The sequence below is a fragment of the Bombina bombina genome, chromosome 1 (assembly GCF_027579735.1).
Source record: "Bombina bombina isolate aBomBom1 chromosome 1, aBomBom1.pri, whole genome shotgun sequence".
NCBI classification, from domain to species: domain Eukaryota; kingdom Metazoa; phylum Chordata; class Amphibia; order Anura; family Bombinatoridae; genus Bombina; species Bombina bombina.
The window spans coordinates 26562254-26588487 of NC_069499.1; the positions used below are offsets into that span (position 1 = coordinate 26562254).

General features: G+C 43.8%; 1 protein-coding gene across 2 annotated transcripts in view; it reads left to right on the plus strand.

Annotated features, from left to right (window-relative positions):
* The window catches only part of PPP2R5E (protein phosphatase 2 regulatory subunit B'epsilon), a 544304-nt gene that overhangs the window by 303310 nt on the left and 214760 nt on the right, over nucleotides 1–26234 (plus strand). For both annotated transcript variants that reach the window (XM_053697284.1, XM_053697283.1), the window contains exon 7: nucleotides 17038–17097. In XM_053697284.1, coding sequence (XP_053553259.1) covers nucleotides 17038–17097 — 60 coding nt within the window. The remainder of the gene's footprint in view (nucleotides 1–17037; nucleotides 17098–26234) is intronic.

The window sequence follows — 26234 nt, forward strand, 5'->3', positions numbered from 1 at the left end:
TTGGCGTTAATTTTTGGTAATTAGAAGGCTGCTAAATTCTGCTGCGCACCACTCGTGTATTATGCCCAGCAGTAAAGGGGTTAATTAGGGAGCTTGTAGGGAGCGTGTAGGGTTAATTTCATCTGTAGTGTAGTAGACAACCCCAAGTATTGATCTAGGCACATTTTGATATATTTCATGCCACCATTTCACCACCAAATGCGATCAAATAAAAAAAAATTCTTTATAAATGGAAAGAGTCCACAGCTGCATTCATTACTTTTGGGAAATAAGAACCTGGCCACCAGGAGAAGGCAAAAACACCCCAGCCAAAGGCTTAAATACTCCTCCCACTTCCCTCATCCCCCAGTCATTCTTTACCTTTCGTCCCAGGAAGTTGGCAGAGAAGTGTCAGAAGTTTTTTTTGTTTCTTATGGAGGGTAGAACTCTTCGACATTTAAGTAATCCTGTCAGCCTCTCAGTGAGAGCATGGATGAATGTTAGAGTCCGGAGATGCAGGGAGTGTCTTTCTGCAAAACCATGCCGACTCATATTAACAGCTCCACAAGCAATCGCTGTTGTTGAACTTCGCTGCCTGCTTTCTTCTCTCAAGTCCATGGCGGAGGCGCTGCTACTATTAGTAACACTTGAAGGGGCGTGTTGCTGTTCCATGGCGTAGATTCCGCTAAGATCATTTCATGTTACTTCATCTAAATGTACTTTATCTTATTTGTTTCCTGTAAGGTACTATCCTGCAGGACTTAAGTATAAAAAATAGGGCCTCAGTGAGGCTCCTTTGGTTCTTGGAATCGAGGGTTAATATGTTTGTGATTCAATCTGCTTATGTGTAGTGTTAACTGTGCTCTTGGCTTAGAACATAGGGGCCTTTGGAAGTTACGCGACCTTATAGTTGGGCGCGCTTTTTGTGGACTGTATGGTTCACCTTGTGACTGGACGTGTTTTACGTTCTGGTCTTCCATTTCTGCATTCCTGACCGTGTGGCGACTAAAAAATGTGGGTCTGGTTCTAGGAGGTGGTGAGTGCCCCAGCCATTGTGGGTGTCGTTTAGATTTTTCTTAAGTCCATATTATATTCTCTATCAGTTATGGAGGATTCTGATGCTGAAACTGTTCAAATTTCAGATTCTTTGACAGAGGTTAATCAGTTATGCTTGATATGCCGCATTAGAGCGCCTTGTTCCTCGCGCTTGGGGAATCAAGGGTCCACTGAGCCATCCGCTTCTGGGGATTCTGTCCTCCGAGAGGCGAATTCCCTTCTGCTCCCTACTACTACGCATGCGGGTAACCCAGATTATGTTTATCCCTCCTTACAGGGCCGCTTCGTTCCCCCCCCCCCCCCCCCCCCCCCCGAAGGTTGCAGCTAGTTTTCGCTTTCACATATTTTTGGCGATTATGTGTCTGCAAAGCCCAGACCTTTGTGCTCGTGCCCGATTGTCCGGGTCTCCTGGCCTTAGGTGGGCCTATACAGTTTCCTGTGGGTGTAGCTGTCCTTGAGTGTTGTGCCTTTTGTTACAGAATAGCGGGCCTTCGCGTTTTACTCAGACACGTTTTTGAGTTATTAGAGGATCCTATCCTTAACAGATACAGGAATCCATAGTATTCTGCTTCGAATGGTTCACCTCATTAGACATGTGGGGATGGCGTAATCTTCTGATTGTCGGTTGTTGAGATCTTTCCCAGTTTTTGTTGGAAGATCAGGGCTCAGTTTGGCTGGTCCTGCGGGTATACCTGTTTCTTCTTAGGCATTTGCCTACGGGCTGCTTTATATTTTCTTTTATCCGGGACCGGTAGGATGATTTTTATTTTGATTATATATCTCCTTCGGGAACTATCTCTGGGATTGATTCTCGCTGTTTTCTTCTGCGGAAGTTGTTAATGGACATGTTAGTCCTATGTTTGGTCTGTTATTCTCTTCCCCTCTGAGGGAGGATTTAGGCAGCTTGACAGTTATGGCCCTGTTGCAGGCTGGTCCTGCTTGGGTTCAGATTGTCTGTCTCGAGGCCTGTTCAGACACGTGGCGCCTGTTCTGCCTGGCTGGTCCGGTTGAGGCGCTGAGTGCTTACTTATTATTTGTGCGTTTTTGTTTTACAACTTTCAGCTAAGCATTCTAACAAGGACTCGTGGGCTGTGAGGCTGGAAGGATTGTTTCAGTCCTTATTGAGACTTCAAGTTGGTTGACTGGGTCAGTGGCGTTCCGCTGCGTCACTCCTTTTCATCTTAAATGGAAAGAGTCCACAGCTGCATTCATTATTTTGGGAAATAAGAATCTGGCCACAAGGAGGAGGCAGACACCCCAGCCAAAGGTTTAAATACTCCTCCCACTCCCCTCATCCCCCAGTCATTCTTTGCCTTTCGTTCCAGGAGGTTGGCAGAGTAGTGTCAGAATTTAATTTGTGTCTTATGGAGGGTAGTACTCTTCGACATGGGACAGGAGTTTTAAGTAATCCTGTCAGTCTCTCAGTGAGGGCATGGATGAGAGTTAGAGTCCGGAGATGCAGGGAGAGTCTTTCTGCGAAACCATCCTGACTCATTTTAACAGCTCCTCATGCAATGCATTGTCGAACTTCGCTCCGCTGCCTGCTTTCTTCTTTCAAGTCCATGGCAGAGGCGATGCTACTATCAGTCACACTTGAAGGGCCGTGTTCCTGTTCCACAGCGTAGATTCCTTTAAGATCATTTCATTTTCTTTCTTTGTGAATGTACTGTACTAATGTTTCCCGAGAGGCTACCACCTTGCGGGACTAACTTAACATAGAGGATCTCGGTGAGTTTCCTTTAGTATCTTAGAATCGAGGGTTAATATCTCCTGAGGGGGGTTATTGAACAGGGTTTTTTTCAATCATGTTTATGTGATTCAATCTGCTTATGTGTAGTGTTAACCAGGCTCATGGCTGGAACATAAAGGCCTTGGGAAGTGACGCGACCATATGGTTGGGCACGCTTTTTTGGACTATACGGTTTACCTTCTGGCCGGGCGTGATTACTTTCTGTCTGCCATTTCCGCATTCCTGACTGTTTGGCGACGGAGAAATTCTAGTTCACAGGGGTCTGGTTCATAAGAGGTGGTGAGTGCCCCAGCCATTGTGGGTGTCAGGTGCCGTTTTGTCTTAAAATAGTCCATATTGGCATATTCTCTATCCAGTTATGGAGGATTCTAATGCTGAGACTATTCTAATTTCAGACTCGGTTACAGAGGATTCTGATACTGAGACTGTTCTAATTTCAGATTCAGATTCTTCATCTGCGGAAGAATCCGGATTGGCCTTGTTGACGCATGTCAATCAGTTAATTATGTTTGGTATGCCGTATTAGAGCGCCTGGTTCCTCGGGCTCAGGAATCAAGGGTCAACTGAGCCATCCACCTCTGGGGGTCCTGTCCTCCAAGAGGCGAGTTCCCTACAGCTCCATACTTCTACACATGCGGGTAACCCAGATTATGATTATTCCTCCACGCAGGGCGGCTTGTTCCCCCTGGTGGTTGCAGCATGTTTTCACTTCCACATATTCTTGGCGATTATTTGTCTGCAGAGTCCAGACGTTTATGCGCGATTGTGCTTGTGCCCTATTGTCCCGGGTCTATCGCCTTGGGGAGGGTCTGTACATTTCCCTGCGGGTGTAGCTGTCCCTGAGTTTTGTGCTTTTCGTTAGAGTGACGCACCTTTGTGGCTTACTCAGACATGTTTTTCAGTTATTAAATGATCCTATTCTTCTCGGATATGGGAATTTTCATTCTGCTTCGAATGGTGCATCTCATTAGACATGTGGGGATGACAAAATCTCCTGACTGTTCTTTTTTGAGATCCTTCACAGTTTTTTTTGAAGATTAGGGCTTTGTTTGGCTGGTCCTGCGGTAGGCCTGTTTTCTTATTGGGCGTTAACCTACGGGTTGCCTTATATCTTCTTTTTTCCAATTAGGATGTCCTTTAATTTGTTTATTTTCCTTCGGAAATCTTAAACTGGTATCGATACTCTGTTACTTGTGCGTTTTTTTTGGGGGGACATGTTAGTCCTGTGTTTGTCTGTTTTTCCTTCTTCCCCTCTGAGGGAGGATTTATGCAGCTTGACGGTTAGGACCCGGGTTGCAGGCTGGTCCTGTTGGGTTCGGTTCTGTCTTGTGGCTGTTCAGGCATGTGGCGCCTTTCTGATTGGCTGGTCCAACAAGGCGCAGAGTGCTCATGTTATAATTTGTTTTACATTCAACTATGCATTCTAGAGGACCTGTGGGTCTGCAGGGCAGGAAGGATTGTCTCAGTCCTTATAGCCTTTAATTTGGATGACTGGGTCAGTGGAGTTTCCGCTGTGTCACTTTCTCTTGCGTCTGGTATTTTCAGACCCTAGAGTTCCTCCCCCACGTGGTGGAGAGTTGGAGGGCTTGGCGCCTTCTTACCGCCGAGTGAGCGGTTTGGCCTTTTTCTTTTGAGTCTCAGGGATTGTTCTTTTGGACTTGGTCCTCAGCAGCTAGTAGTTTTGAAGGGTAGTTCAGCTGCCTTGCAGCGGGTGGTTTGCAGAATGTAACCAGCTGCAGCTATTGCACATCGACTGTGTACTGTCTAGCTGTTTTTCTGAGACTTTTTGGTCTTCCTCTGTGGTCTCCATGTTAGGTCTCCTTTTAGGGGCCTGGGAGATGTTTGTTCCCTGTTAGGGACACTGAGCGTGGTCTCCTTGGGCTTGCTTGGGGTTCCTCCCGGGACTGGGGATGGTTTGCGCCCCTTTCTCCCTGTGATCATCCACTTGCACGGAGGTGATGTGGAGACCAGCCTTTGTTCGAGTGGTTTTGACCTCGAGGTATCCCCTTCCCCTATTGTCCTGAGGCTTTTGGCGAGTCTAGAAGCTCTAGCGTCATTGTACGACTTTTACCGCCTTGGCTGCTTTGGAGAGTGGGACTTCGGCAAGGGGTGGTCTCTTCCTTAGGTCGGACTTGCAAGTTTTTTTCCATTATCTGGGTTGATCTGGATATTGCATTAGTATCTTCTGTGGTTTGGGTTGTTATTTCAGATGGGGTGTTAAGTTTGGGGTTCTTCTGTTCCCCTGTTTCAGACCTTTTGTTGCTGGGGCTGGCCCAGCTGGGAGTGGGTTCTGAGAGATGTTGTCATCTCCAGGATCTAGATGGGCATAGTGGCTATAGCTAGCTTCCTAAGCTTACAAGCAGAGGGTCTAGGATTGCTCCACCTCGGGTTCTTGGTTTCACTTCTCTTTCTTGGGGGGACCTCGTGGAGGTTATGATTCCCCTTTTTTTGGAAGACCTGTGGGTAGGTCTGGCAGCTTGGATTGCCTAGAGTGTGCCCTCTGTCTGGGAGTTGTCTTTTGCAATCTGTTCTTTTGCTCTCAGAAAGTTTTCTCTGCGTCATCCTGAGGATGGGGACGTGGTTTTTCGTCTGGGTTTGTTGCATGTTTTTTTGTAGCGGAATACTTCAGTGTTCCAAGTTCAGACGATGTGAGGACTCTGTCTTCTGTTTGCTTTGGTGCTTTGCACAACATTTGAGAGAGAGGTTTCTCTGTTCCTATGCCCGGTCTTATACCTTCGGTTTCTCCTGGTCTAGGCGTAGTCTCCCCTTGTCTGTCGGGACCCATTTGGGCCCTTGTGAGAGCTGGGCTTGCTCTGGGGGGTTTTCCTTTATGGATTTGTGACCTTTCATTTTTTTTCCCTTTGGTTCTCCTGGCCCTATCTCTTTGGGAGTTTAGGCTGGTGCTCCCTTTAGTGAGGGGTGTGGGATCGACTGTTGGGCGACGGTGTCTCCTGGAGGCCTGTTGGCTCATTTGAGTCCGATTTTGCTGTCTCTAGGCTCTTGGCTACCTGCGGGTTAGTGTCCTTGGGGCTTGTTCCTTTTAAAGTTTTCTCGGCTTCGGACAAAGCTCTGGGTTCTTTGTGAACAGTGGTTTCTGGCTTGGTGTCCTCAGAATGGGCAGCCTATTGTTCCCTCCCATCTTGGCATTGTGTCCTCTATAGCTTGGGTATTGTTTTGCCAAAAGTAATGAATGCAGCTGTGGACTCTTTCCATTTAAGAAGAAAAACATAAATTATGCTTGCCTTATAATTTTCTTTTCTTCAGATGGAAAGAGTCCACAGCTCCCCACTCGTATTTTTTATGTTGGGCATCCTTATATTCTTCTGGCACCTTTCACCCTGATATTTCTTCTACTGTTCCTTGTTCCTCTGCAGAATGACTGGGGGATGAGGGAAGTGGGGAAGGTATTTAAAGGGACATTAAACCCAATTTTTTTCTTTCATGATTTAGAAAGAGCATGCAGTTTTAAACAACTTTCTAATTTACTTCTATTATCTAATTTGCTTAATTCTCTTGATATTCTTTGCTGAAAAGCATATCTAGATAGGCTCAGTAGCTGCTGATTGGTTGCTGCACATAGATGCCTCGTGATTGGCTCTCCCATGTGCATTGCTCTTTCTTCAACAAAGGATTTCTAAAAAATTAAGCAAATTAGATAATAGGAGTAAATTGGAAAGTTGTTTAAAATTGTATTCTCTATCTGAATCATGAAAGCAAAAATGTGGGTTTAGTGTCCCTTTAAGCCTTTGGCTGGGGTGTCTTTGCCTCCTCCTGGTGGCCAGATTCTTATTTCCCAAAAGTAATGAATGCAGCTGTGGACTCTTTCCATCTGAAGAAAATTATCAGATAAGCATAATTTGTTTTCTCTTGTACGATGTATCGAGTCCACAGATTCATCCATACTTGTGGGATATTCTCCTTCCTTACAGGAAGTGGCAAAGAGAGCACCCACAGCAGAGCTGTCTATTTAGCTCCTCCCTTAGCTCCACCCCCAGTCATTCTCTTTGCCTACTCTTAGTACTAGGAAGGGTAAAGTGAGTGTGGTGACAAAAATGTTAGTTTTTATTTTATCAAGCAAAAGTTTATTTTAAATGGTACCAGTGTGTACTATTTGCTCTCTGGCAGAAAAGGGATGAAGATTTCTGCAAGGAGGATGATGATCTTAGCACTTTGTAACTAAGATCCACTGCCGTTCTCACAAGGGCTGAGGAGTATAGGAAAACTTCAGTTGGGGTAACAGTTTGCATGCTAAGCTGCATTGAGGTATGTTCAGTCAATTTTTTTTCTAGACAGACTGTGATAATTCTAGAAAAGGCTGACAATATCCCCATGAGGGAAGGGTAAGCTGTATTCACACACTTAGTAGGAATCCCAGCTTGCATAAAGGGCTCATTTGTTACTGGTGACACTTAGAGAAAAAAACGTTTTTTTATGGAAAACTTAATGTTTTTTGAGGGACTTTAAGGGGTCTTTGTGGCTTATTTAAGGGTTATTAACCCACATGGCTAGTTTAGAAAAAGTTTGGTGTGTTTCTTTTAGGCCCCACTAACATCAAGTGAGGTGGGAGGGGCCTATTTTCGCGCCTCAGTTGCGCAGTTTCTTTTACTCAGAAGACATCCAGCTGCTTCTCCAGAGGGTCCTGCTGTGTTTGAGAGCCTAAAAGAAGTTTTTCCCCCACAAATCTATCTTAAAGGGCAGGTAGGCGCCACAGCAGAGCTGTGGCAAGGTGCTGAACGTTTTTATACCGGTTTTTGACGTTTTGTCTATCCGTTTTTTACATTAAGGGGTTAATCGTTTTTGTCTAGCTGTGCAAACTTACTAAGGCTTTATGATACTACTGTAAAAATTAACAAAGCAGTTGTCTTGGAGTTTGAATGCTGCTGTGGCAGTTTTCTTTAGGAGCTAAGTTTTTTCCTCTCATGATGAGGGGTGCACGGGTAACTCTTTTGGAGTCTTTTATCTGGTTCCTTTTTGCAGTGGTGAAATTTTCCCCCCTCTATTGGTGCTCCATAGGGGTTCTCTCATTCTATTTGATTTCTATGCTCTCTATGTATGCAGAGCTTATTTTCTTCATAGATAGAAATTGTCCACAGCTGCAGTCATTACTTTTGGGAATTCAGAACCTGGCCACCAGGAGGAGGCAAAGACACCCCAGCCAAAGGCTTAAATACCTTCCCCACTTCCTTCATCCCCCAGTCATTCTTTGCCTTTCGTCCCAGGAGGTTGGCAGAGAAGTGTCAGAGGTTTTCGATAGTCTCTTATGGAAGGTAGTACTTTTCGGCATGAGACTGGAGCTTTAAGTAGTCCTGTCAGCCTCTCAGTGAGAGAATGGGTGAAAGTAGTTAGTCTCCGGAGATGCAGGGAGAGTCTTTCTGCAAAACCATCCCGACTCCTATTAACAGCTCCACAAGCAATTAGCGGTGACGAGTTTCGCTGCCTGCTTTTTTCTCTCAAGTCTATGGCAGAAGCGACGCAACTATCCGTCACACTTAAAGGACTGCGACTGGACGGAATCCAGCTCCTGTCTAATTTCTGCAGTTCATATACTAGGTATAGATAATTGGGAAACCGGATTATCTCAGTCGTCAGACTTTACATTCGGGAGAATGGTCTCTCCACTCAGATGTGTTTTCTCAAATTGTTCAGATGTGGGGGCTTCCAGAAATAGATCTGATGGCATCTCATCTAAACAAAAAACTTCCCAGGTACCTGTCCAGGTCCAGAGATCCTGAGGCGCAAGCTGTGAATGTGTTGACACTTCCGTGGTGTTATCAACCTGCTTATATGTTCCCGCTTCTAGTTCTTCTTCCAAGAGTGATCTCCAAAATCATCATGGAGCAATCGTTTGTGCTGCTGGTGGCTCCAGCATGGTCTCACAGGTTTTGGTATGCAGATCTTGTTCGGATGTCCAGTTGCCAACCTTGGCCACTTCCATTAAAGCCAGACCTATCTCAAGGTCCGTTTTTTCCGTGAGGATCTCAAATCATTAAATTTGAAGTTATGGAAATTGAACGCTTAGTGCTTAGTCATAGAGGTTTCTCTGACTCAGTGATTAATACTATGTTGCAGGCTCGTAAATCTGTTTCTAGAAAGATTTATTTTCGAGTTTGGAAGACTTTTATTTCATGGTGTTCTTCTCATAAATTATCTTGGCATTCTTTTAGAATTCCTAGAATTTTACAGTTTCTTCAGGATGGTTTGGATAAAGGTTTGTCTGCAAGTTCCTTGAAAGGACAAATCTCTACTCTTTCTGTTTTATTCCACAGGAAATTTGCTAAACTTCCTGATATTCATTGTTTTGTACAGGATTTGGTTTGTATCAAGCCTGTCATTAATCAATCTCTCCTCCTTGCAGTCTTAATTTGGTTTTGAAGGCTTTACAGGCTCCTCCATTTGAGCCTATGCATTCTTTAAACATTAAACTACTTTCTTGGAATGTGTTGTTCCTTTTGGCCATCTCTTCTGCTAGAAGAGTTTCTGAATTATCTGCTCTTTCTTGTGATTCTCCTTTTCTGATTTTTCATCAGGATAAGGCAGTTTTAAATTTTTACCTAAGGTTGTGAATTCTAACAACATTAATAGAGAAATTGTTGTCCCTTCTTTGTGTCCTAATCCTATGAATTCTTTGGAGAGATCTTTACATTCTTTGGATGTGGTGAGAGCTCTGAAATATGTTGAAGCCACTAAAGATTTCTGGAAGACTTCTAGTCCATTTGTTATCTTTTCTGGTTCCAGGAAAGGTCAGAAGGCTTCTGCAGTTTCTTTGGCATCATAGTTAAAGCTTTTGATTCATCAAGCTTATTTGGAGTCGGGTCAAGCCCCGCCTCAGAGAATTACAGCTCGTTCTACTAGATCAGTCTCCACTTCGTGGGTTTTTAAGAATGAAGCTTCAGTTGATCAGATTTGCAAAGCAGCAACTTGGTCTTCTTTGCATACATTTACTAAATTCTACCATTTTGATGTATTTGCTTCTTCGGAAGCAGTTTTTGGTAGGAAAGTTCTTCAGGCAGCTGTTTCAGTTTGATTCTTCTGCTTATGATTTAAGTTTTTCTTTTTTGAGAATAAACTTAAATTTGGGTTATGGATTATTTTTTTTCAGCGAAATGGCTTTTTAAATTTTGTCCCTCCCTCTCTAGTGACTCTTGTGTGGAGTTCCACATCTTGGGTATTGCTATCCCATACGTTACTAGCTCATGGACTTTTGCCAATTACATGAAAGAAAACATAATTTATGTAAGAACTTACCTGATAAATTCATTTCTTTCATATTGGCCATGAGGACCACCCCCTTTTTTATGGTGGTTATGTTTTTTTGTATAAAGCACAATTATTTCCAAATTCCTTTGTTGATGTTTTTTTACGCCTTTCTTTATCACCCCACTTCTTGGCTATTCGTTAAACTGAATTGTTGGTGTGGTGAGGGGTGTAGTTATAGGCATTTTGAGGTTTGGGAAACTTTGCCCCTAATGGTAGGATTGTATATCCCATACGTCACTAGCTCATGGATTCTTGCCAATATGAAAGAAATGAATTTATCAGGTAAGTTCTTACATAAATTATGTTTTCTCCAACATAGGTGTGTCCGGTCCACGGCGTCATCCTTACTTGTGGGATATTCTCTTCCCCAACAGGAAATGGCAAAGAGCCCAGCAAAGCTGGTCACATGATCCCTCCTAGGCTCCGCCTACCCCAGTCATTCTCTTTGCCGTTGTACAGGCAACATCTCCACGGAGATGGCTTAGAGTTTTTTAGTGTTTAACTGTAGTTTTTATTATTCAATCAAGAGTTTGTTATTTTAAAATAGTGCTGGTATGTACTATTTACTCTGAAACAGAAAAGAGATGAAGATTTCTGTTTGTAAGAGGAAAATGATTTTAGCAACCGTTACTAAAATCGATGGCTGTTCCACACAGGACTGTTGAGAGGAATTAACTTCAGTTGGGGGAACAGTGAGCAGACTTTTGCTGCTTGAGGTATGACACATTCTAACAAGACGATGTAATGCTGGAAGCTGTCATTTTCCCTATGAGATCCGGTAAGCCATTTTTATTACAGAGTAAATAAGGGCTTCACAAGGGCTTGTTAAGACTGTAGACATTTTCTGGGCTAAATCGATTCATATATAACATATTTAGCCTTGAGGAATCATTTAATATGGGTATTTTTGTAAAATAATATCGGCAGGCACTGTTTTAGACACCTTATTCTCTAGGGGCTTTCCCTAATCATAGGCAGAGCCTCATTTTCGCGCCGGTATTGCGCACTTGTTTTTGAGAAGCATGACATGCAGTCGCATGTGTGAGGAGCTCTGATACTTAAAAAAGACTTCTGAAGGCGTCATTTGGTATCGTATTCCCCTTTGGGCTTGGTTGGGTCTCAGCAAAGCAGATACCAGGGACTGTAAAGGGGTTAAAGATAAAAACGGCTCCGGTTCCGTTATTTTAAGGGTGTGCAATACTTTTAAGGCTTTAAGACACTGTGGTGAAATTTTGGTGAATTTTGAACAATTCCTTCATATTTTTTCGCAATTGCAGTAATAAAGTGTGTTCAGTTTAAAATTTAAAGTGACAGTAACGGTTTTATTTTAAAACGTTTTTTGTACTTTGTTATCAAGTTTATGCCTGTTTAACATGTCTGAACTACCAGATAGACTGTGTTCTGAATGTGGGGAAGCCAAGGTTCCTTCTCATTTAAATAGATGTGATTTATGTGACACTGAAAATGATGCCCAAGATGATTCCTCAAGTGAGGGGAGTAAGCATGGTACTGCATCATTCCCTCCTTCGTCTACACCAGTCTTGCCCACTCAGGAGGCCCCTAGTACATCTAGCGCGCCAATACTCCTTACTATGCAACAATTAACGGCTGTAATGGATAATTCTATCAAAAACATTTTAGCCAAAATGCCCACTTATCAGCGTAAGCGCGACTGCTCTGTTTTAGATACTGAAGAGCATGAGGACGCTGATGATAATGGTTCTGATATGCCCCTACACCAGTCTGAGGGGGCCAGGGAGGTTTTGTCTGAGGGAGAAATTTTGGGAAAGGCCCGGTATACCTTTCGTCCCTCCCCCCATATTTAAAAAATTGTTTCCCATGGTCGACCCCAGAAAGGACTTATGGCAGACAGTCCCCAAGGTCGAGGGGGCGGTTTCTACTTTAAACAAACGCACCACTATACCCATAGAAGATAGTTGTGCTTTCAAAGATCCTATGGATAAAAAATTAGAAGGTTTGCTTAAAAAGATGTTTGTTCAGCAAGGTTACCTTCTACAACCAATTTCATGCATTGTCCCTGTCACTACAGCCGCGTGTTTCTGGTTCGATGAGCTAGAAAAGGCGATCGATAGTGATTCTCCTCCTTATGAGGAGATTATGCACAGAATCCGTGCTCTCAAATTGGCTAATTCTTTCACCCTAGACGCCACTTTGCAATTGGCTAGGTTAGCGGCGAAAAATTCTGGGTTTGCTATTGTGGCGCGCAGAGCGCTTTGGTTGAAATCTTGGTCAGCGGATGCGTCTTCCAAGAACAAATTGCTTAACATTCCTTTCAAGGGGAAAACGCTGTTTGGCCCTGACTTGAAAGAGATTATCTCTGATATCACTGGGGGTAAGGGCCATGCCCTTCCTCAGGATAGGTCTTTCAAGGCCAAAAATAAACCTAATTTTCGTCCCTTTCGTAGAAACGGACCAGCCCCAAGTGCTACGTCCTCTAAGCAAGAGGGTAATACTTCTCAAGCCAAGCCAGCCTGGAGACCAATGCAAGGCTGGAACAAGGGAAAGCAGGCCAAGAAGCCTGCCACTGCTACCAAGACAGCATGAAATGTTGGCCCCCGATCCGGGACCGGATCTGGTGGGGGGCAGACTCTCTCTCTTCGCTCAGGCTTGGGCAAGAGATGTTCTGGATCCTTGGGCACTAGAAATAGTCTCCCAAGGTTATCTTCTGGAATTCAAGGGGCCTCCCCCAAGGGGGAGGTTCCACAGGTCTCAATTGTCTTCAGACCACATAAAGAGACAGGCATTCTTGCATTGTGTAGAAGACCTGTTAAAAATGGGAGTGATTCATCCTGTTCCATTAGGAGAACAAGGGATGGGGTTCTATTCCAATCTGTTCGTAGTTCCCAAAAAAGAGGGAACGTTCAGACCAATCTTGGATCTCAAGATCCTAAACAAGTTTCTCAAGGTTCCATCGTTCAAAATGGAAACTATTCGAACAATTCTTCCTTCCATCCAGGAAGGTCAATTCATGACCACGGTGGATTTAAAGGATGCGTATCTACATATTCCTATCCACAAGGAACATCATCGGTTCCTAAGGTTCGCATTCCTGGACAAGCATTACCAGTTCGTGGCACTTCCTTTCGGATTAGCCACTGCTCCAAGGATTTTCACAAAGGTACTAGGGTCCCTTCTAGCGGTACTAAGACCAAGGGGCATTGCAGTAGTACCTTACTTGGACGACATTCTGATTCAAGCGTCGTCCCTTCCTCAAGCAAAGGCTCACACGGACATAGTCCTGGCCTTTCTCAGATCTCACGGATGGAAAGTGAACGTAGAAAAGAGTTCTCTATCTCCGTCAACAAGGGTTCCCTTCTTGGGAACAATAATAGACTCTTTAGAAATGAGGATTTTTCTGACAGAGGCCAGAAAAACAAAACTTCTAAACTCTTGTCAAACACTTCATTCCGTTCCTCTTCCTTCCATAGCGCAGTGCATGGAAGTCATAGGTTTGATGGTAGCGGCAATGGACATAGTTCCTTTTGCGCGCATTCATCTAAGACCATTACAACTGTGCATGCTCAGTCAGTGGAATGGGGACTATACAGACTTGTCTCCAACGATTCAAGTAAATCTGAGGACCAGAGACTCACTCCGTTGGTGGCTGTCCCTGGACAACCTGTCACAAGGGATGACCTTCCGCAGACCAGAGTGGGTCATTGTCACGACCGACGCCAGTCTGATGGGCTGGGGCGCGGTCTGGGGACTCCTGAAAGCTCAGGGTCTTTGGTCTCGGGAAGAATCTCTTCTACCGATAAATATTCTGGAACTGAGAGCGATATTCAATGCTCTCAAGGCTTGGCCTCAGCTAGCGAAAGCCAAGTTCATACGGTTTCAATCAGACAACATGACGACTGTTGCGTACATCAACCATCAGGGGGGAACAAGGAGTTCCCTGGCGATGGAAGAAGTAACCAAAATCATTCAATGGGCGGAGACTCACTCCTGCCACCTGTCTGCAATCCACATTCCAGGGGTGAAAAATTGGGAAGCGGATTTTCTGAGTCGTCAGACATTACATCCGGGGGAGTGGGAACTCCATCCGGAAATCTTTGCCCAAATTACTCAATTGTGGGGCATTCCAGACATGGATCTGATGGCCTCTCGTCAGAACTTCAAGGTTCCTTGCTACGGCTCCAGATCCAGGGATCCCAAGGCGACTCTAGTAGATGCACTAGTAGCACCTTGGACCTTCAAACTAGCTTATGTATTCCCGCCGTTTCCTCTCATCCCCAGGCTGGTAGCCAGGATCAATCAGGAGAGGGCGTCGGTGATCTTGATAGCTCCTGCGTGGCCACGCAGGACTTGGTATGCAGATCTGGTGAATATGTCATCGGCTCCACCATGGAAGCTACCTTTGAGACGAGACCTTCTTGTTCAAGGTCCGTTCGAACATCCGAATCTGGTCTCACTCCAGCTGACTGCTTGGAGATTGAACGCTTGATCTTATCAAAACGAGGGTTCTCAGATTCTGTTATTGATACTCTTGTTCAGGCCAGAAAGCCTGTAACTAGAAAAATTTACCACAAAATATGGAAAAAATATATCTGTTGGTGTGAATCTAAAGGATTCCCTTGGAACAAGGTAAAGATTCCTAAGATTCTATCCTTTCTTCAAGAAGGATTGGAGAAAGGATTATCGGCAAGTTCCTTGAAGGGACAGATTTCTGCCTTGTCTGTGTTACTTCACAAAAAGCTGGCAGCTGTGCCAGATGTTCAAGCCTTTGTTCAGGCTCTGGTTAGAATCAAGCCTGTTTACAAACCTTTGACTCCTCCTTGGAGTCTCAACTTAGTTCTTTCAGTTCTTCAGGGGGTTCCGTTTGAACCCTTGCATTCCGTTGATATTAAGTTATTATCTTGGAAAGTTTTGTTTTTGGTTGCAATTTCTTCTGCTAGAAGAGTTTCAGAATTATCTGCTCTGCAGTGTTCTCCTCCTTATCTGGTTTTCCATGCAGATAAGGTGGTTTTACGTACTAAACCTGGTTTTCTTCCGAAAGTTGTTTCTAACAAAAACATTAACCAGGAGATAGTCGTGCCTTCTTTGTGTCCGAATCCAGTTTCAAAGAAGGAACGTTTGTTGCACAATTTGGATGTTGTTCGCGCTCTAAAATTCTATTTAGATGCTACAAAGGATTTTAGACAAACATCTTCCTTGTTTGTTGTTTATTCTGGTAAAAGGAGAGGTCAAAAAGCAACTTCTACCTCTCTCTCTTTTTGGATTAAAAGCATGATCAGATTGGCTTATGAGACTGCCGGACGGCAGCCTCCTGAAAGAATCACAGCTCATTCCACTAGGGCTGTGGCTTCCACATGGGCCTTCAAGAACGAGGCTTCTGTTGATCAGATATGTAGGGCAGCGACTTGGTCTTCACTGCACACTTTTACCAAATTTTACAAGTTTGATACTTTTGCTTCTTCTGAGGCTATTTTTGGGAGAAAGGTTTTGCAAACCGTGGTGCGTTCCATTTAGGTGACCTGATTTGCTCCCTCCCTTCATCCGTGTCCTAAAGCTTTGGTATTGGTTCCCACAAGTAAGGATGACGCCGTGGACCGGACACACCTATGTTGGAGAAAACAGAATTTATGTTTACCTGATAAATTACTTTCTCAAACGGTGTGTCCGGTCCACGGCCCGCCCTGGTTTTTTAATCAGGTCTGATAATTTATTTTCTTTAACTACAGTCACCACGGTATCATATGGTTTCTCCTATGCAAATATTCCTCCTTTACGTCGGTCGAATGACTGGGGTAGGCGGAGCCTAGGAGGGATCATGTGACCAGCTTTGCTGGGCTCTTTGCCATTTCCTGTTGGGGAAGAGAATATCCCACAAGTAAGGATGACGCCGTGGACCGGACACACCGTTGGAGAAAGTAATTTATCAGGTAAACATAAATTCTGTTTTTGCTTCAGCAGGGGCTTCTTTTGGGAGAAAGGTTCTTCAAGCAGTGGTGCCTTCTGTTTAGGTTTTTGTCTTGTCCCTCCCTTATCATGTGTCCTCTGGTTTGGGTATTGGTTCCCAACAGTAGTTATGATGATCCGTGGACTCACCGTGTCATTAGAAAGAAAAGAAAATGTACCTGATAAATTTATTTCTTGACACGGTGAGTCCACAGCCCGCCCTGTATTTTTCAGACCGTTTATTTTTTCTATAACCCTCAGGCACCTCTGCACCTTATGTAACTTCTTTTCTCATTTCCCTTTGGTCGAATGACTGGGGTTTGTGGGTAGGGAAGTGATATTTATCAGCTTTGCTGTGGTGCTCTTTGCCTCCTCCTGCTGGTCAGGAGTGATATTCCCAGCAGTAATTATGATCCGTGGACTCACCGTGTCAAGAAATAAATAAATTTATCAGGTAAGCATAAATTATTTTTTTTTGGGCAAGGTGTTTCCGGTAGTAAAAGGGTTAAATGTTTTTTATAATATTTTTGCTGTGAAGAGGCATATTATTTCTGCAGGCACAAATTCATGTTTTTTTATAGCTACAAAAGAAATAAATCTTACAGAAACCTCTGGAAGAGAGGACTTTGAGAATGGATTAATAGAATTAATTTAAACAAAATGAATCATTAAGCTCATGCTACAAAATTAAAACTGCAAAATGCAGTTAAATGCATCTTAAAAAAAAATCTCTCTTTTTAGTTTTTCCTTAAAGTATTTTATTAAAAAAACATACTTTATAAGAAGTAATTGAACTGCTTTGTACTGTTGGTTAATAACAGTTTGATTACGCAGTTTTGAATGTGACCCAGGGGCTGAAAACCTCTTTGGCAAGTGGTAGTGGTGTTTTTATCTGATATTTTATCAGATTTGATTTAGCATCTTTATATGACCATGTATCACTATATCATTTCTATAACCCGCTGTCCTTTAAAAACATCTTGACATAAAGTAACTCCCTGTCTAAAATTGTTTTATAAAGATACTACAGGATTTTTTTAATTTTGTATTAATTACTATCAATTACTATTTTGCAGATTTGTTTATGAAACAGAACACTTTAATGGTGTAGCAGAATTGCTGGAAATATTAGGAAGGTAAGATTGAACGTTTTATGTCATTTTGGGAAAAAAGTGTTTTAAGGATTCATTAGCATTTTGTGTGCCTGACATACATTTTAGAAACTTGATTATACATTTTTCTGTAAAAAAAATTTGAAAACCTTTTTGTGCGCTAGCATTTCTTTCTAATGGCAGTGAGTCTACGAATTCCTTCATAATCTATTGGAAATACTTCACCTTGCCACCAGGAGGTGGCAAATTTACCCCAAATAGAACATTGAAGTATCCCTTCCACTTCCCTACCCTCTCAGTAGTTCTTTGCCTCACTTCATGGTGGTAGGCAGAGAGAGGTGCTCTCTCTGATTCTGATTTTAATGCGTTCAATTAATTGTTTCCTGCAAGAGAGAGCAGGGGAGTTGGACGCAAGGAAGTTTTGGGTTTGTGCTACCTGCTGGATGTCGCTGGGAAGTTCCTATGTCTCTTCCAGCTTAACCATGCTATCCTCCCTTTCAGGCAAACTGTGTTACACAAGTTTCCCTTTCTGTTACAGGACTCTCCAGTGAGAAGAGGGGTAAGTCCTAACTTTTATTACTCTATCCGCTCTAACTAGTTCCCTAACGGAGACAGGAGTTATTTAAACAGATTGCCAACAACCCGGGAAGGTCCCCCCCCCCCCCCCATAGAGCCCAGGGACAATAAGGGGTTAAATCGAACTCCTATTACGCACTAAATAATACGGCAATTCTGGGCCATACATAACACTTCAAGATAGAGGTTGTTTCAATGGGGGCACACAGAGCAATATGCTCAGAAGCGGCACAGAGTCCTCTGAATGGACTTGCCGTTTGGAACCTGTCAGTTGATATGAGGCGGCCTTTGAGTAGGGGGTATATTGACCTCACACCCCCAGAAACCCACGCTCGCTTTTAGGCCCCTACAAACATAGGACCTACGGCAGTGGGCTTGTCAACAGGTCCTGGGGTTATCTCTGTTGAAGCGAGTGATTTCGCACATCTGCCAAACTCTTCAGAGTTAAAAGATTTCTCGACTCCACTAGGAATAAAAAAAAAACCCTCCAATATTGTGTGTATAGAAACAGAATGATATAAGTGCAGTATACTCACTGATTGGAATTTCAACAATTAAATAGTCTTTCTTTCCTAAGATATGGTGAGTCCACGGCGTCCTCAATTACTGTTGGGAATATCACTCCTGGCTAGGAGGAGGCAAAGAGCACCACAGCCAAGCTGTTAGCTATCACTTCCTTTCCCACAAACCCCAGTCATTCTCTTAGCCTCTGTCATGGAGTAGGTGAAGTTTTTGGTGTCTGAAGATTCTTTGCTACAAGCAAGATTTTATTGTTTTTAGAAAGCCTTAGTAGGTTTACTATGATCTTTCCTTTGTTTCATGGATTGGGTCTAACCGTAGTCCACGTTAATCTCTTCAGTAGAGTAGTGGTGGTTTTAAAGCAGTTAAGAACTTGTAAGGTATGCTGCATTTTCCAAACATATTTGCTGCCCTAGCTTAGAAAGCCAGACTAGGTTTGCTCTGATCTTTTTTGCACAGGCCTCTTTAAGGAGTTGGCTTCCTTCCACGCTGTGTGAGCTGTCGTCCTGCCGGACGACTAGAATGCAGGTAAGTGCTGGGGAAGGCTGGCACTGAAAGCAGCAGATTATGGGACTTAGCATTATCCTTGGTAAGGATTTTACAAGGCAGTGTGCGGGCACTTTAATACAGGGTTTAATACCTTGGTTTTTTATGTGACAGACCGTGTTTAGACCCTTAGATGAAGGGGTTAACTTTATGGGCTTATTTATTGAGATATCAGTTTGCTTTGGTGCAATAACTGGGACATACGGTTTAAGCTGGGTCGGCTCCTTAGGCTGTAAACTGTTCTCAGCCGGAGCGGTTTGATTTTCTATGAAGACCGGCTGAATGCCGGATGCGCGTGTTTTCTCTTGTAAGATGTATCGAGTCCACGGATTCATCCTTACTTGTGGGATAATCTCCTTCCCTACAGGAAGTGGCAAAGAGAGCACCCACAGCAGAGCTGTCTATATAGCTCCTCCCTTAGCTCCACCCCCCAGTCATTCTATTTGCCTACTCTAAGTACTAGGAAGGGCAGAGCGAGTGTGGTGACATAAATTTTAGTTTTTTTATTTCTCAAGCAAAAGTTTATTTTAAATGGTACCAGTGTGTACTATTTACTCTCTGGCAGAAAAGGGATGAAGATTTCTGCAAGGAGGATGATGATCTTAGCACTTTGTAACTAAGATCCACTGCTGTTCTTACAAGGGCTGAAGAGTACAGGAAAACTTCAGTTGGGGGAACGGTTTGCATGCTAAGCTGCATATGAGGTATGTTCAGTCTATTTTTCTAGACAGACCTGTTAATTCTAGAAAAGTTTGGCAATATTCCCATGAGGGAAGGGTAAGCTGTATTCAGACAATTGGAAGTTCCCTAAAAGGGCAAATATCTGCTTTGTCTATTCTACTACACAAACGTCTGGCAGATGTCCCAGACGTTCAAGCAGTTAGTCAGGCTTTGGTCAGAATTAAGCCTGTATTTAAGCCTGTTGCTCCGCCTTGGAGCCTAAACTTAGTCCTTAAAGTTCTTCAAGGGGTTCCGTTTGAACCTATGCATTCCATAGATATTAAGCTTCTATCTTGGAAAGTTTTGTTTTTAGTAGCTATCTCTTCGGCTCGAAGAGTTTCTGAGCTATCTGCTTTACAATTTGATTCCCCTTACCTTGTTTTCCATGCAGATAAGATGGTTTTGCGTACCAAACCTGGGTTTCTTCCTAAGGTTGTTTCTAATAAGAATATCAATCAAGAGATTGTTGTTCCTTCTCTGTGTCCTAATCCTTCATCAAAGAAGGAACGTCTGTTACACAATCTTGATGTGGTTCGTGCTTTAAAGTTCTACTTACAAGCAACTAAAGATTTCTGTCAAACATCTTCATTGTTTGTTTGTTTGTAAACGGAGAGGTCAAAGGGCTACGGCTACCTCTTTCCTTTTGGCTGAAAAGCATCATCCGTTTGGCCTATGAGACTGCTGGACAGCAGCCTCCTGAAAGAATTACTGCTCATTCTACTAGAGCTGTGGCTCCACATGGGCTTTTAAAAATGAGGCTTCTGTTGAACAGATTTGTAAGGCGACGACTTGGTCTTCGCTTCATACTCTTTCCAAATTTTACAAATTCGATACTTTTGCTTCTTCGGAGGCTATTTTTGGGAGAAAGGTTCTACAAGCAGTGGTGCCTTCCGTTTAAGGTCCCTGTCTTGTCCCTCCCTTCATCCGTGTCCTAAAGCTTTGGTATTGGTATCCCACAAGTAAGGATGAATCCGTGAACTCGAGACATCTTACAAGAGAAAACACATCATTTATGCTTACCTGATAAATTAATTTCTCTTGTGATGTATCGAGTCCACGGCCCGTCCTGTTTTTTAAGACAGGCATATATATTTTTATTTTAAAACTTTCAGTCACCACTGCACCCTATAGTTTCTCCTTTTTCTTCCTAGCCTTCAGTCGAATGACTGGGGGGTTGGAGCTAAGGGAGGAGCTATATAGACAGCTCTGCTGTGGGTGCTCTCTTTGCCACTTCCTGTAGGGAAGGAGAATATCCCACAAGTAAGGATGAATCCGTGGACTCGATACATCACAAGAGAAATAAATTTATCAGGTAAGCATAAATTATGTTTTTGTGGCGCTGTATTAGTTTAAGGAAGATCATGTGACTTCCTCTTTTTCTGCCGGAGTGATATTGATACAGAGCTTTTGGAGCTCCATAAAGTGAACGGCTCTACTTAGTGCTATCTGGAGGGCAGGTAGGAGTGCCTCAGCCTGTTAAAGTGTTTTTTCACTTTTTCAAAATCCGTTGCTCTTGCCTCTTTTTTTTTTTATTCTGCCTTTGTGGATTACATTGAGAGCACGGATTAAATAAAGGGCAGCTACGGAGCCCTGCTTATCCCCACCTTACAATTGTGGCACAGGTATCCCGAGAAGTACTCCTTGGAGTGAATAGCATCCAAGCTCCACCTCCCCGCAACATACGCTGCACGCTTCACGGCATCGAGGACAAGCAATACAACGGATATATCGCCCATGCGGATGGATTCCATGACGGCATGCTGAAAGAGGGGCCACAGTTTTTAGGGTCTTGCAGCTGCGTGCTAGTGAGCTCGGAGGACGCTGAGGATAAACCCTATAGCCCCAAAGACCGGCACGGACTCGTCTTCCAGATCATGTGGGTGAGCTAAAATGTTTCAATTAAGAAGTTCTAAGTTATTACAATTGTTATCCCGATGTATGTAACAGCGACTGAATGTGCAGATTTGTTTGTTTTCCCGAGCGTTATATCGCTCTGTGATTTAAAGGCACAGTACTCAAATTTTAAAAGGAAAATGTGTTTTCTCCAACATAGGTGTGTCCGGTCCACGGCGTCATCCTTACTTGTGGGATATTCTCTTCCCCAACAGGAAATGGCAAAGAGCCCAGCAAAGCTGGTCACATGATCCCTCCTAGGCTCCGCCTACCCCAGTCATTCTCTTTGCCGTTGTACAGGCAACATCTCCACGGAGATGGCTTAGAGTTTTTTAGTGTTTAACTGTAGTTTTTATTATTCAATCAAGAGTTTGTTATTTTAAAATAGTGCTGGTATGTACTATTTACTCAGAAACAGAAAAGAGATGAAGATTTCTGTTTGTATGAGGAAAATGATTTTAGCACCGTAACTAAAATCCATGGCTGTTCCACACAGGACTGTTGAGAGCAATTAACTTCAGTTGGGGGAACAGTGTGCAGTCTCTTACTGCTTGAGGTATGACACATTCTAACAAGACGATGTAATGCTGGAAGCTGTCATTTTCCCTATGGGATCCGGTAAGCCATTTTTATTAAGATAGTAAATAAGGGCTTCACAAGGGCTTATTAAGACTGTAGACTTTTTCTGGGCTAAATCGATTCATTATTAACACATATTTAGCCTTGAGGAATCATTTATTCTGGGTATTTTGATATGATTATATCGGCAGGCACTGTTTTTGACACCTTATTCTTTAGGGGCTTTCCCTAATCATAGTCAGAGCCTCATTTTCGCGCCGGTATGGCGCACTTGTTTTTGAGGACAGCATGGCATGCAGCTGCATGTGTGTGGAGCTCTGATACATAGAAAAGTCTTTCTGAAGGCATCATTTGGTATCGTATTCCCCTTTGGGCTTGGTTGGGTCTCAGCAAAGCAGATTCCAGGGACTGTAAAGGGGTTAAATATAAAAACGGCTCCGGTTCCGTTATTTTAAGGGTTAAAGCTTCCAAATTTGGTGTGCAATACTTTTAAGGCTTTAAGACACTGTGGTGAAATTTTGGTGAATTTTGAACAATTCCTTCATACTTTTTCGCAATTGCAGTAATAAAGTGTGTTTAGTTTAAAATTTAAAGTGACAGTAACGGTTTTATTTTAAAACGTTTTTTGTGCTTTGTTATCAAGTTTATGCCTGTTTAACATGTCTGAACTACCAGATAGATTGTGTTCTGACTGTGGGGAAACCAAGGTTCCTTCTCATTTAACTATATGTATTTTATGTCATAAAAAAATTTAGTAAAAATGATGCCCAAGATGATTCCTCAAGTGAGGGGAGTAAGCATGGTACTGCATCATCCCCTCCTTCGTCTACACCAGTCTTGCCCATACAGGAGGCCCCTAGTACATCTAGTGCGCCAATACTCCTTACTATGCAACATTTAACGGCTGTAATGGATAATTCTATCAAAAACATTTTAGCCAATATGCCCACTTATCAGCGAAAGCGCGACTGCTCTGTTTTAGAAAATTCTGTAGAGCATGAGAACGCTGATGATATGGTTTCTGAAGGGCCCCTACACCAGTCTGAGGGGGCCAGGGAGGTTTTGTCTGAGGGAGAAATTTCAGATTCAGGAAACATTTCTCAACAAGCTGAACCTGATGTGATTACTTTTAAATTTAAGTTGGAACATCTCCGCGCTCTGCTTAAGGAGGTGTTATCCAATTTGGATGATTGTGATTATCTGGTCATTCCAGAACCACTATGTAAAATGGAAAAGTTCTTAGAGGCCCCGGGGCCCCCCGAAGCTTTTCCTATATCCAAGCGGGTGGCGTACATTGTTAGTAAAGAATGGGACAGGCCCGGTATACCTTTAGTACCTCCCCCCATATTTATAAAATTGTTTTCCTATAGTCGACCCCAGAAAGGACTGATGGCAGACAGTCCCCAAGGTCGAGGGGGCGGTTTCTACTCTACACAAGCGCGCCACTATACCCATAGAAGATAGTTGTGCTTTCCAAGATCCTATGGATAAAAAATTAGAAGGTCTGCTAAAGATGTTTGTTCAGCAAGGTTCCCTTCCACAACCAATTGCATGCATTGTCCCTGTCACTGCAGCCGCGTGTTTCTAGTTTGATGAGCTAGGAAAGGCGATTATTAGTAATTCTTCTTCTTATGAGGAGATTATGGACAGAATTCGTGCTCTTAAATTGGCTAATTCTTTCACCCTAGACGCCACCTTGCAATTGGCTAGGTTAGCGGCGAAAAAATTCTGGGTTTGCTATTGTGGCGCAGAGCGCTTTGGTTAAAATCTTGGGCAGCGGATGCGTCTTCCAAGAACAAATTGCTTGACATTCCTTTCAAGGGGAAAACACTTTTTGGCCCTGACTTGAAAGAGATTATCTCTGATATCACTGGGGGCAAGGGCCACGCCCTTCCTCAGGATAGGTCTTTTCAAGACCAAAAATAAACCTAAGTTTCGTCCCTTTCGCAGAAACGGATCAGCCCCAAGGGCTACGTCCTCTAAGCAGGAAGGTAATACTTCTCAAGCCAATCCAGCCTGGAGACCTATGCAAGGCTGGAACAAGGAAAGCAGGCCAGGAAACCTGCCACTGCTACCAAGACAGCATGAAATGCGGGCCCCCGATCCGGGACCGGATCTGGTGGGGGGCAGACTCTCTCTCTTCGCTCAGGCTGGGGCAAGAGATGTTCTGGATCCTTGGGCGCTAGAAATAGTCTCCCAAGGTTATTCTCTGGAGTTCAAGGGGCTTCCTCCAAGGGGGAGGTTCCACAGGTCTCAGTTGTCTTCAGACCACATAAGAAGACAGGCATTCTTACATTGGGTAGAAGACCTGCTAAAAATGGGAGTGATTCATCCTGTTCCATTAGGAGAACAAGGGATGGGGTTCTACTCCAATCTGTTCATAGTTCCCAAAAAAGAGGGAACGTTCAGACCAATCTTAGATCTCAAGATCTTGAACAAGTTTCTCAAGGTTCCATCGTTCAAGATGGAAACCATTCGAACACTTCTTCCTTCCATCCAGGAAGGTCAATTCATGACCAAGGTGGATTTCAAGGATGCGTATCTACATATTCCTATCCACAAGGAACATCATCGGTTCCTAAGGTTTGCATTCCTGGACAAGCATTTCCAGTTCGTGGCGTTTTCTTTCGGATTAGCCACTGCTCCTAGGATTTTCTCATAGGTACTAGGGTCCCTTCTGGCGGTGCTAAGACCAAGGGGCATTGCTGTAGTACCTTACTTGGACGACATTCTGATTCGAGCGTCGTCCCTTCCTCAAGTAAAGGCTCACACGGACATTGTCCTGGCCTTTCTCAGATCTCACGGATGGAAAGTGAACGTGGAAAAGAGTTCTCTATCTCCGTCAACGAGGGTTCCCTTCTTGGGAACTATAATAGACTCCTTAGAAATGAGGATTTTTCTGACAGAAGCCAGAAAAACAAAACTTCTAGACTCTTGTCGGATACTTCATTCCGTTCCTCTTCCTTCCATAGCGCAGTGCATGGAAGTGATAGGTTTGATGGTAGCGGCAATGGACATAGTTCCTTTTGTGCGCATTCATCTAAGACCATTACAACTGTTCATGCTCAGTCAGTGGAATGGGGACTTTTCAGACTTGTCTCCGAAGATACAAGTAAATCAGAGGACCAGAGACTCATTCCGTTGGTGGCTGTCCCTGGACAACCTGTCACAAGGGATGACCTTCCGCAGACCAGAGTGGGTCATTGTCACGACCGACGCCAGTCTGATGGGCTGGGGCGCGGTCTGGGGATCCCTGAAAGCTCAGGGTCTTTGGTCTCGGGTAGAATCTCTTCTACCGATAAATATTCTGGAACTGAGAGCGATATTCAATGCTCTCAAAGCTTGGCCTCAGCTAGCGAGGGCCAAGTTCATACATCAACCATCAGGGGGGAACAAGGAGTTCCCTAGCGATGGAAGAAGTGACCAAAATCATTCTATGGGCGGAGTCTCACTCCTGCCACCTGTCTGCTATCCACATCCCAGGAGTGGAAAATTGGGAAGCGGATTTTCTGAGTCGTCAGACATTGCATCCGGGGGAGTGGGAACTCCATCCGGAAATCTTTGCCCAAGTCACTCAACCGTGGGGCATTCCAGACATGGATCTGATGGCCTCTCGTCAGAACTTCAGAGTTCCTTACTACGGGTACAGATCCAGGGATCCCAAGGCGGCTCTAGTGGATGCACTAGTAGCACCTTGGACCTTCAAACTAGCTTATGTGTTCCCGCCGTTTCCTCTCATCCCCAGGCTGGTAGCCAGGATCAATCAGGAGAGGGCGTCGGTGATTTTGATAGCTCCTGCGTGGCCACGCAGGACTTGGTATGCAGATCTGGTGAATATGTCATCGGCTCCACCATGGAAGCTACCTTTGAGACGAGACCTTCTTGTTCTAGGTCCGTTCGACCCACTCCAGCTGACTGCTTGGAGATTGAACGCTTGATCTTATCAAAGCGAGGGTTCTCAGATTCTGTTATTAATACTCTTGTTCAGGCCTGAAAGCCTGTAACCAGAAAAATTACCACATAATTTGGTATATCTGTTGGTGTGAATCTGCAGGATTCCCTTGGGACAAGGTTAAGATTCCTAAGAGTCTATCCTTCCTTCGAGAAGGATTGGAAAAAGGATTATCTGCAAGTTCCTTGATGGGACAGATTTCTGCCTTGTCTGTGTTACTTCACAAAAAGCTGGCAGCTGTGCCAGATGTTCTAGCCTTTGTTCAGGCTCTGGTTAGAATCAAGCCTGTTTACAAAATTTTGACTCCTCCTTGGAGTCTCAACCTAGTTCTTTCAGTTCTTCAGGGGGTTCCGTTTGAACCCTTACATTCCGTTGA